The sequence below is a fragment of the Oncorhynchus tshawytscha genome, linkage group LG05, assembly GCF_018296145.1.
Source record: "Oncorhynchus tshawytscha isolate Ot180627B linkage group LG05, Otsh_v2.0, whole genome shotgun sequence".
NCBI classification, from domain to species: domain Eukaryota; kingdom Metazoa; phylum Chordata; class Actinopteri; order Salmoniformes; family Salmonidae; genus Oncorhynchus; species Oncorhynchus tshawytscha.
In genome coordinates, this window is record NC_056433.1 from 52,135,222 (window position 1) to 52,147,844 (window position 12,623).

The 12,623-nt window shown below is 41.0% G+C and overlaps 1 protein-coding gene across 4 annotated transcripts in view; it reads right to left on the reverse strand.

The window, feature by feature from the left end:
- si:ch73-63e15.2 (protein strawberry notch homolog 2) overlaps nt 1–12,623 on the reverse strand; it is a 103,408-nt gene that overhangs the window by 43,338 nt on the left and 47,447 nt on the right. Inside the window, exon 1 of one of the 4 annotated variants that reach the window (XM_024421303.2) lies at nt 1,477–1,834. The exons of the other annotated variants lie outside the window; for them this stretch is intronic. Within the exon in view, the coding sequence (XP_024277071.1) occupies nt 1,477–1,539 (63 nt within the window). The 5' untranslated portion in view covers nt 1,540–1,834. Of the gene's footprint in view, nt 1–1,476; nt 1,835–12,623 lie in introns of those variants that run through there. 4 annotated transcript variants of the gene reach the window in all.

A 12,623-nucleotide genomic window follows, 5' to 3' on the forward strand; every position in this document is an offset into this window, starting at 1 on the left:
GCTGAACAAGGCAGTTAACCCAGTGTTCCTAGGCCGTCAATTGTAAATAAGAATTTGTTCTTAACTGACTTCCCTAGTTAAGTAAAGGTTAAATAATGTTTTTTTTAAAAGCTGCTGCCACAGGGTCTAGACACATTAAGGCACATCACAAAATAAACAAAAACAAATAAAACAGTACATCATGATTTGCGAGCAGTTAACGGTCAACTTCACCAGGACGAGGTCTTGCCGATGTCAAGCTCTTTCCAAATGCCTAATCCCTGATGAAGTAAGCAAAATTATGTTTGTTTAGCTAGCTACATGCCAAATGGATAGGTACCTTCACATATCTCAAATGTCATGATCATTGGTGTTTACAGATCAAGAAAAGCATGCAGTTACTAGTTATATAACTGATGATAGAGCCAAATGTGCGCAATTGTTTCACATGGACTAACCAGAAATGTGTAGTTCTGACTATGCTCAATAGGTGATGATATTAAAACCAAATAGTTATTACATTTGTTTAACAATCCCTTGAAATCGGCACGTAGATGTCAATGGTTTTAGCGGTCTAAGAGTAACGTGTGAAGAAGCGAATGAGCACCAGAACATATTTCAGCAATTGCTTATTGATAAGAGCAGTGCCTATACATTTCTGAAATGGCAAGACCTGGGCCCTACGCTGCATTTTTTATTTAACAACATGCACGTGTGCGCCTAAGTTGAAAAACGTTGGCGCACAAAGAAATTTAGGAGCACAATTAAATATACTTGAGATATTAAAGACAGAATCATAACTTTTTCTAGGCGCAGTGGTGCTCCTATTTAGGCGCATAACCCGAGTTAAATGTGTGCACTGTTGAGCCCTGAACACCTTTAGCAAATTGTCAGCGTCTGATGAAAACCACATCTCTAAAACAGAAAAGATTTAGGGAAAAAACAAAAAAACTGCCACATATTCACATTAATAACAAATACACAATTATTAAACCTCAGAAGCTATTTTGAATATCTCTTCTTGGTCCTAGTGTCATGAAATGAAGGGAGTTACTGTTTTCAATACAGGTCAAATAATAATACAAATTTTAAAAAAGTTAAAACAAATTGCAAAAATGAAGATTAGGTTTTTAGACAAAATTCAGATGAGGTCAGATGAGGCCATGATGCAAGCTAGGCAGAAAATAGTTGAGTCACAATGTGTACCGAAGATTTCTATTTTATCAAGGAGGTGTAAGGAGTAAGAAGCATCCTTTTTAATAACCCATTCAATAAAATAAATTACAACCACACTGAAAACAGCATAGGTAAATGCACTAGCTAACACCTTACCTACATATTCTCAATCACCTATACACGACAATCAGTGTCTCAAACATTTGATTAAGAAAATAAACAATCAAATTAAAACAGTCAGCTGACATATATACACATTTGTGTTAACCCCAGACACCAAGCTCCCTGCTTTACACACTTCAACATAAATAACAGCAGTACCTTGGGAAGTGGTCGCCCCAACTGTGAATAGAGTTTAGTCCAAAACGGCAGGATAGAAGACATGAGTCCAAAAGCTCTGGGGTGAAATACCACACTCTCCTAATTCACCTTTCCCTTACGACAGATCCTTCCATGTGCTGGAGCAGTGGAAACACCTCACATCTGGAATGTTTCCCAAGAGCAGACGGCCCTACCAGTTCCTTCCAGAACACACAGAAATGGACAACACACACTACAGGTAGGCTCTGGGAAGAAAACAATGCCCTAAAAACATACACTTTCTACTATGGCTGGATTGACAGGTATTTACATAGAGGTTTAGACATATTGATTGTGGTCTATTTCCTCAATGCTCTAAGGTGCTGGGGAGAGAGCAGAGGGGAGGGGGAGGGGAACAGAGGGAGGAGGGGAGGAGCTTTCAGGAAATGATGCTTCTGTTGGTAAGTGACTAGAGTTACTGGCAGTCAAGCCCATTTTACTGTACATGGTGTAACTCAACCGCATTTGTAGTTTAAACAGTCCTGCGCAAATGGGTCCTTGCTAGCGGCTCTCACGCCATTGCATACGGCCATGTTCAATGTCTCGGATCAGTATTTAATGATTATTATATTTAGAGGTTGGCTGGCTAGCAGGTTTATTTTCAGACACTGACTTTTGTCTGCCTGACAGATTAGGCTCTGTTGCAAGGCTGTGCTGCTGCTAGAAGTGAAAATTATCTGGACTTTTAATGATTGAGATTTGCTGAGATGTCAAACTAATTAAAGAGCTATTGGAATGGGTAGTCACTTATCAGAATTGAGCTACAGTATATGAAATTGTCATTTCAAGCTGTCAAAGCACCGGACACACTGACAGAGACATCTAGCTACATGATTCATAAATACAGGGAAGGATTTGATGTCTCAATCTTTAACTGTTCTGTCCACAGAGACAATCCAAAGACTGACAATGAGTGAGAGTGTATCTGATAGTTATTACTTCAAAAATCTTAGGTGTATAGCATAGGTGTATATGTAATACAGACAAACAGATAAATGCTAGGTCTACTTTAAAAAATGAAATACATCAAGAGATTACAATGATTTAGACATATGACGGAAGGCCTTTCAACAGCTGATGTCTTCTCTATCTGCCCATCCAGAGACCTGCACAGACACACTCCATCTCCGCTTACGGGAAACAAGGCTATGATATGATTGTCAAAACATCTGGGGGAAATGCTACTGATATATTTGAATATATTTTTTTTTTAAGGCTAGTACTAAAAAGATAGCTACAAAATTAATTTATATATATAAAAAATCATGATTCATGCAAAACAAATCACATCCTCCTTCCTGGTAGAGGGACGGTGCATGGCCACTGCCCCCTGCTAACAGGAACAGATGGGGCATCAGGTCTACTGTGGCAACTTGTTGCCCACCTCCACCAGGCTGGTCTACGGGGGGAGACAGACTGAGTGCACCCTCTGGGTGGTGTCATGAGTGAGATTGTGGGAATCCTCTGGTCTGTAAAGGTCACTCTGAGGCTATTGGGACATTGGCAAGGATGTGTCACTGATGAGCTGCATCTTTCAAGCATTCAGTATCATCTCTCCCCTCTGTGTCACAGCCCAGACAATACAAACACTGTGGCAGGGTGGGCTGCAGCTGTTGTTGAAAACTTCTTGTTCAATCTCTGTTGATGAGACAGAACTAAATCCATAAGAGTGTGAAACATTAAAAGCAACATTTCCCACAAATTGCAAAGTTAGTTGTTTGCCTCAACTGGGAGGACTGCCTGTAGCAAACCTTTGTTTGTTTACTGCCTGGTATAAAAGTAGGCCATCCAACAGGCAATTTGTGACACGTGTTAGAAGAGAAATGAAACTGACTTTGCAAAACAAGCCCGGAATAAGACCTGCATCTCATAATTTAACTATTAACTATTAAATCTCCAAGGCATTCTACTGCAACAAAACAAGCAGGGACAATAAAACAAGTCATTGAGCTTGATTCAGTTACAATGAAACAGAACACATGGCACCTTTCTCTTGGTACAGAACCTGACATTGTTAAGTCAACGGACATTATCCAAAATCTCTTATTGAGCCATTCCTTTGCAGTCCAGTGCTTAAGAGAGATTTACTACGGAGTTGAACATGCCTTTATTAAAGCCTCTCATATGGTCTCTCCTTGGAGGATATGAGAATGTGGGGAGGCAGAACGGGCCAGCTCAAACACACCAATGTGACATAACAGAAGATAACCTGACATATGCACCTATACAGAGGTGTGGGACATGCAGGAAGTAGCAAAGAGTATGTGCAATATGTGTGTGTGTGTGTTTTAAAGCGTTGAGTGCTGAATGTGTATAGCCGTGGAGCTCTGTTCACTCGTCACTCTAGACTGTGGCTTAGAGGAGAGATGTATGGTTCGTAAAAGTGCTTCCCTACTATTCTTCTTCCAGTAAGCAGAGCAGTATTTTTCTTATTTTCCCTGAATCATGACATACAGCAAATCAAATGGTCTGTGCGGAGAGTTCAGACCTCAGAGCTCGTGACCCAGGCCACAAGCCCTCTGACTCGTTCTCTAAAATCGGTGACAACATGCTAGCATCATGCCACAGAAAGTACTCTCGAGCAAGAATGCTAGCCATGTGTTTACATGCATTCTGATTTCAGGTAAACACACATGTAGGCGAGCATGAACACACAGAGCGCCACAAACTCTCCACCGCTCCTTACACATCCTCACCTACTAAGTGCAGCACCGTTTTTAAATTATTTTTTTTATTTTTAATGATTTTGTTGGGAGGACCAAAAAAGCCGATACCGATTATTCAGCCGATTTTTAAATGTATTTGTAATAATGACAATTACAACAATACTGAATGAACACTTATTTTAACTAAATGTAATACATCAATAAAATCAATTTAGCCTCAAATAAATAATGAAACATTTTCAATTTGGTTTAAATAATGCAAAAACAAAGTGTTGGAGAAGAAAGTAAAAGTGCAATATGTGCCATGTAAAAAAGCTCATGTTTAAGTTCCTTGCTCATAACATGAGAACATATGAAAGCTGGTGGTTCCTTTTAACATGAGTCTTCAATATTCCCAGGTGTGTTTTACATTGCAGTTAATATAGTACACTGCTCAAAAAAATAAAGGGAACACTAAAATAACACATCCTAGATCTGAATGAATGAAATCTTCTAATTAAATACTTTTTTCTTTACATAGTTGAATGTGCTGACAACAAAATCACATAATTATCAATGTGAATCAAATGTATCAACCCATGGAGGTCTGGATTTGGAGTCACACTCAAAATTAAAGTGGAAAACCACACTACAGGCTGATCCAACTTTGATGTAATGTCCTTAAAACAAGTCAAAATGAGGCTCAGTAGTGTGTCTGGCCTCCACGTGCCTGTATGACCTCCCTACAACGCCTGGGCATACTCCTGATGAGGTGGCGGATGGTCTCCTGAGGGATCTCCTCCCAGACCTGGACTAAAGCATCCGCCAACTCCTGGACAGTCTGTGGTGCAACGTGGCGTTGGTGGATGGAGCGAGACATGATGTCCCAGATGTGCTCAATTGGATTCAGGTCTGGGGAACGGGCGGGCCAGTCCATAGCATCAATGCCTTCCTCTTGCAGGAACTGCTGACACACTCCAGCCACATGAGGTCTAGCATTGTCTTGCATTAGGAGGAACCCAGGGCCAACCGCACTAGCATATGGTCTCACAAGGGGTCTGAGGATCTCATCTCGGTACCTAATGACAGTCAGGCTACCTCTGGCGAGCACATGGAGGGCTGTGTGGCCCCCCAAAGAAATGCCACCCACACCATGACTGACCCACCGCCAAACCGGGCATGCTGGAGGATGTTGCAGGCAGCAGAACGTTCTCCACGGTGTCTCCAGACTCTGTCACATGTGCTCAGTGCGAACCTGCTTTCATCTGTGAAGAGCACAGGGTGCCAGTGGCGAATTTGCCAATCTAGGTGTTCTCTGGCAAATGCCAAACTTCCTGCAGGGTGTTGGGCTGTAAGCACAACCCCCACCTGTGGACGTCGGGCCCTCATACCACCCTCATGGAGTCTATTTCTGACCGTCTGAGCAGACACATGCACATTTGTGGCCTGCTGGAGGTCATTTTGCAGGGCTCTGGCAGTGCTCCTCCTGCTCCTCCTTGCACAAAGGCGGAGGTAGCGGTCCTGCTGCTGGGTTGTTGCCCTCCTACGGCCTCCTCCACGTCTCCTGGTGTACTGGCCTGCCTCCTGGTAGCGCCTCCATGCTCTGGACACTACGTTGACCGACACAGCAAACCTTCTTGCCACAGCTCGCATTGATGTGCCATCATGGATGAGCTGCACTACCTGAGCCACTTGTGTGGGTTGTAGACTCCGTCTCATGCTACCACTAGAGTGAAAGCACCGCCAGCATTCAAAAGTAACCAAAACGTCAGCCAGGAAGCATAGGAACTGAGAAGTGGTCTGTGGTCACCACCTGCAGAACTACTCCTTTATTGGGGGTGTCTTGCTAATTGCCTATAATTTCCACCTGTTGTCTATTCCATTTGCACAACAGCATGTGAAATTTATTGTCAATCAGTGTTGCTTCCTAAGTGGACAGTTTGATTTCACAGAAGTGTGATTGACTTGGAATTACATTGTGTTGTTTAAGTGTTCCCTTTATTTTTTTGAGCATTGTATTTATAGGACTATTTCTCTCTATACCATTTGTATTTCATATACCTTTGATTATCGGATGTTCTTATAGGCACTTTAGTATTGCCAGTGTAACAATATAGCTTCCGTCCCTCTCCTCGCCCGTACCTGGGCTGGAACCAGGAACACAAAGACATCAGCCACCCTCAAAGCATCGTTACCCATCACTCCACAAAAGCCGTGGCCCTTGCAGAGCAAAGGTAACAACAACTCCAAGTCTCAGATTGAGTGATGTTTGAAACGCTATTAGCGCGCACCCCGCTAACTAGCTAGCAATTTCACATCGGTTACACCAGTCTAAACTCGGGAGTTGATAGGATTGGAGTCATAAACAGCGCAATGCTTGAAGCATTGCGAAGAGCTGCTGGCAAAACGCACGAAAGTGCTGTTTGAATTAATGCTTACGAGCCTGCTGCTGCCTACCACCACTCAGACTGCTCTATCAAATCCTAGATTTAATTATAACTTAATAACACACAGAAATACGAGTTTTTGGTCATTAATATGGTCGAATCCGGAAAAATATCATTTCGAAAACAAAACGTTTATTCTTTCAGTGAAATACGGAACTGTTCCGTATTTTATCTAACGGATGGCATCAATAAGTCCAAATATTGATGTTATATTGCACAACCTTCAATGTTGTCATAATTACGTAAAATTCTGGCAAATTAGTTCGCAATGAGCCAGGCGGCCCAAACTGTTGCATATACCCTGACTCTGCGTGCAATGAACGCCAGAGAATTGACAATTTCACATGGTTAATATTGCCTGCTAACCTGGATTTCTTTTAGCTAAATATGCAGGTTTAAAAATATATACTTCTGTGTATTGATTTTAAGAAAGGCATTGATGTTTAAGGTTAGGTACAGTCGTGCAACGATTGTGCTTTTTTCGCAAATGCGCTTTTGTTAAATCATCCCCCGTTTGGCGGATTTGGCAGGAAGAAATCGTCTTCACACAGTTCGCAACGAGCCAGGCGGCCCAAACTGCTGCATATACCCTGACTGTTGCAAGAGAAGTGACACAATTTACCTAGTTAAAAGAAATTAATGTTAGCAGGCAATATTAACTAAATATGCAGGTTTAAAAATATATACTTGTGTATTGATTTTAAGAAAAGGCATTGATGTTTATGGTTGGGTACACGTTGGGGCAACGACAGTCCTTTTTCGCGAATGCGCACCGCATCGATTACACGCAACGCAGGACACGCTAGATAAACTAGTAATATCAACCACTTTTGCTAGTGATTATGATTGATTGATTTTTTTATAAGATCATTTTAATGCTAGCTAGCAACTTAACTTGGCTTCTTACTGCATTCGCGTAACAGGCAGGCTCCTTGTGGAGTGCAATGTAAAGCAGGTGTTAGAGCGTTGGACTAGTTAACTGTGAGGTTGTAAGATTGAATCCCCGATCTGACAAGGTAAAAACCTGTCGTTCTGCCCCTGAACAAGGAAGTTAACCCATCGTTCCTAGGCCGTCATTGAAAATAAGAATGTGTTCTTTACGGACTTGCCTAGTTAAATAAAACATGTAAAAATATATATATATATATTTTTAAAGGCCAAATCGGTGTCCAAAAATACCTATTTCCGAATGTTATGAAAACTTGAACTCAGCCCTAATTAAATTGGCCATTCCGATTAAATCGGTCGACCTCTACTACAGAGGCCCAAGGCACTTCCCACATACACACCGCAAGCATACACACTCCTATTACTTCTCCCCTCACAGAGCCAATCAGTTTCTGCCGAGTACCAGAAGGGGCCTCCTTACCATCCATTTTAATCACAAAGCACTCAGGGCAGCTGATGTTAGGAGACCAACAATAATTATATTTAAGAGCACAATGGAAATGTCTCCATTCTCCATGGTAACCAAGGTCAGGTTCTTGAGTCCAGAGTTCACAGTATAGCCTTCATATGGATAGATAGGCCTAATGAATAAATCAGTGATGCACTCAATGATCATTCATATATTACATGGTAGAGTAATATTTCTCAGAGACTCAAAATATGGTTCATCTCCATTCCCCAGATGAACATTTAGTGCACAGCAGTACATTTCTAAACAATAAGGATATCCTGATTGAGCTCTACACCAGAGAAACGACAAACTAGCCCTATCGGATGCCGTGTCTATTAAAGGCTGCACCTCTGATTGGATTTCACTCAGAGGGGACATTCATAAAATATAATTTATTGAGTAACAGTTGGACCTGCGTAACTTCAGCGCTAGCATACAGTACTCTACCAGCCGGTTGAAGCATAATATAATTGTGTCACTCAGGCAGTTTATCAGGAGCAATTACGACATACATCCTCCACACACTATACATAGGCCTCGTGTTACCATGCTGTAATATTGAAAGGAGTGAGTGGCATGGAGGGAGAGTGGGGGAAGGGGCAGAGAGAAATGGTGCTCATGGTTGAGTGTTTCAGGATTACTCATCACCCCGTGACTTACATTTTCTCTGTCTGCCTTGTGCTGAAGCCCCTTTTCACACGCACACATGGATGCAGTGTGGTCAGACTGAACAACCAGCACTCAGACAGCTCCACTGCTTTTTACAAGCCAGGAAGCTACTGGGTCTGTTCAGAGGTGAAGGATTTTTTTGAAACCGTTAAACATCGGGCTCAAACGTAACAACGTAGTCTAGGAGGGCGAGTCTAAAATGTCAAGGATGACAGTCATCTACTGGCCCGGACATGGTGTATTTTTTAAATGCATTGGGGTCATGCAGGGCCTATAGGTTGGCATGCTTTTTCTATATTCAACCATTAATGTGAAACATGATTAAGTATTAAAAAGCTATGTAATATAATTTAGCAATATAAATTATGCTATTATTTAGAACAAAAAAAAATCAATCACATTCATTTTTGTTTCTAAAGTACGTCATTTTAAGAAAATTTTTGACATCCCAAAATAGGACACTGGCTCTTCAAAACAACTGAGTTCCAAATGAGATAGACCTGGCTATATTAGGCTAGCCAGGATGACTGATAGGTGTCTTTTTGTAGCTTTTTGCCAGCTTTAAACAGTAGCCAGCATATTGCTAGTATGTTCACTATTGAAGGTTTAATTTGTACATTTCCCCCCCCCCCTAACGTACTAAAATAAATAACCTCAGCAAGTATATTGATGGGAGCTTCTTTTTGCTATTGACAGCTTAAAATGTGCTGTGTGAAGGCATCAACTCGTACTGATGGAGTGCTCAAGAAGTTGTGACTCGTGGTAGAGTGGTGGGGCTTGAATGAACTGCCAAATATGACTTTTCCATGTGTAGTCTTCAATGGTAGATTGACAGAGCAGGTAAACGTTTAACTGGAATGCAAAAATGTGCTGAAAAGTTACTGGCCCAACATGGTTTTACTGGCCCTGGGCCAGCGAGACATTGTCAATGTTGGACCCAGTGACACTGCTTGTCCCCTGGCACTTCAACAAGAACAAAGCAACATGGAGACCTACTAGGGAAATCCCACGAGTCACATGAAATACCACAAGGAATATACATGAAGTAAAATTGTTCTTATATGGCAAAGGCAGGCTGCTATTTTTGTTTTCCTAAAAACCCCATCTTGAATATCATACGGTTATCAAATTGAAATCAAGGGACAGGCTCATTGAGCCTCATTCATGTGTCTCCAAAGCAAAACAGACATTTTGGAGGTAAGTTTATGTCATATGATGCCAGGGCAATAGTCTTCCCCTGGTGTTTCTTGTTATGCATTATTGAGGTTAGGATTGAAGGATGAGGTGTTTGTCAGAGTGTGAGAGTCTGGTAGTGTATGTGTGTACTGTATGTACACTACCAAAAATGTGTGGAGATATATATATATATATATAGTTGCTCGTAGATCATCTCATTTTAAGATCATGGGCATTAATAAGGAGTTGGTCCCACCTTTGCTGCTATAACAGCCTCACTCTTCTGGGAAGGCTTTCCACTAGATTTTGTAACATTGCTGCAATGACTTGCCTCCATTCAGCCTAGGGCTGGGCAATATGGCCTAAATCCACAACATATCTAGATTTTTAAAAAATGTTCTCCAAATAAGCTTTGCTGTACAATTAAAAGGTCAAATAAATTGCAAACATTTAAAACAGTCAGACATACATAATTCAGAGCTCAGACATTCAGAGCTTGTGTAATTATACCAAGACTGAATATACCTTCCATTAGCACTACATTTGTTTAATCAAAAGTTGTACCTGCTTTTTTTTGTTGCAATAATCAGACCTGGCATTTGTTTTTATAAACATGCCCTTTTTGTAACAAATTTAACCAGAACGATGCACAATCACTGATGTAGCAGGCATTATAGAACATTTAAACCAGTCTCATAAACAATCTCTCAAGCACAAGCCCATGTGCTAGTGAGTCGCCAGCAAATATTTATATTTCAAATTTAGCCAACTTGGGTGTAGGTATAATTTCACCAGCTCGGAATTCAGCTAACAAGGTAAAACAGTTGAATTATTATTGTTGAGTGCAACCTTATGTCCGTCTCCAAATGTTTGAACAGCATGCTAGCCTGTCCACTTTGTTCAGATGTTGAAATCAAGTGCCCTGCCTTATTTCTCAGGAAGAGTTGCCAACTCCTTTTATAAATTGTTTAATGCTTATTGCACATTTCTAAAACAGACTAAACAGCTAATATAACAATCACAACAATTCTGCTAGCATTACGTCCTACCGTAATGCGCACGCGACAAACTGCGCATTCATTTTCCAATGTTCATGTTCAGTGAATGTTCATCTGTTTAGTAGTGCCTGTTCTGCTCGAAATTTGATGAGTTGAAAGGTTAACTCCTCTATTAAAGTCAAATGTTAATTTGTGTCCATATGACCGAGTCAGTGGGACCAACCCTCAAATGCAAATAGCGAATTGAAACCGTTTGTCAGAGGAAGAAGTGCTCTCATCTTTGTTGTTGTGAGTGGTAGGGGGAGCGGCTTGGGAGAAAGAGGCAAAGCGTGAGGTTTCACTCACCCAATGCATTTATTTTGAATCAAAGCCTTCCTGCCTTTAGGACAACGACTCCCAGTATTAGGGATGAGACATGAGCATCCCGTCATTATGTGACCGTTTCAGGAAAATAGGCGAATGTCGCAAGACTTCAAAGGAGAGCCATTTAAACTTTTTTTGGCAGAAATGTCTACTGGAACACGTGAACTTTCATGCCATCTGTAAATATGAATAAAATTGTTAAAATCATGAAACAGCAACCTTCCCACTATCCATGATTGGCTGAGATAATGAGTGGGCTGGACATGTCGAGAGGGAAGTTCGGATCTGTCTGCCATATAGACGTTTATTTGAGCTGGTCAGTCTGTTGGTAATCCTGTCGAACGCATCTGTTAATGTATTGTGTAGTGGAGCTGCATAAGTGTTGCTCTCCACTTTCTGGAGGATTAAGTTTTGAAATCAGAGTATGATAGCTAAAGAGATGGCAAAAACACCTATCTCCGGATTACATCTTCAAACTAAGGGCAACCGTGGCATGGCATCCATGCATGACTATGCGTGTACGGGTAAGAGTCTAGCTAGCTACATTCAGATATTACATGTTTCTAATTTTGACAGAAAGCGGTTTCATTTCAAGCTAAAGTGTACTGTTAGCTAGCTAGCTAACGTTAGCTGGCTGGCTCCCTAGTTAGCGTCATGTGTATAAAGTTATTATTCATATCCCAGAACGGTTTGCTTTTCTAGTTAGAACCTAATGTTCGCTAGCTAATATTGAACCTGGGTGGTTATTCATGGAGGGTAGTAACATGATTTGGCACTATGATAGCTAACGTTAGGTGTGTGATCTTAGACGTTTACCTTGCCAGGTTCATTGTTTACCTAGCTAGATAACTTCATGTCTTAAGCTCAAGTGTACAATACCCGTTGAATATGGTTGGTGACAGTAAAAGTCGGCAAAAAAGAGTGATGAAATTGTTGCCAGCAGAGCTGGTTAGGCTGTTTTCGTGTTAAATCATCAGCCAGAAACGAGATGGGTTGAGCTAAAGCTTAAGAGGGTGTGAACGATGCTGAAAGGGTGTAGACAAAAAGCTCTTCACTAGAAACCAAAACATTACAAGGCTATTTTCTCAAAAGTGAGTTTACAAGTTTAATAACTTTTAAAGCAGAATTACTTTCCCATTGTTCCTCAAAAATGCAGTGTATGATAGATACCATTTTGTAGCTGAGGCTCTACTTTTATCCAATGTAAAAAATAAAATAAAAATTACAAAATTCTACATAAGACCAAATCCAGATGGTGAGCCACATCTGGTGTAAATGGGAATGTGCACAGCAAAAAAGGAGGTAACGAGAAGACACCAAAAAGACATAAGAACAAACGGAAATAAAATGCGATTAAAAACTGAAAATAAAATAACTTGATTCTGCGATGAAGGCATTTGGAATATAGTGT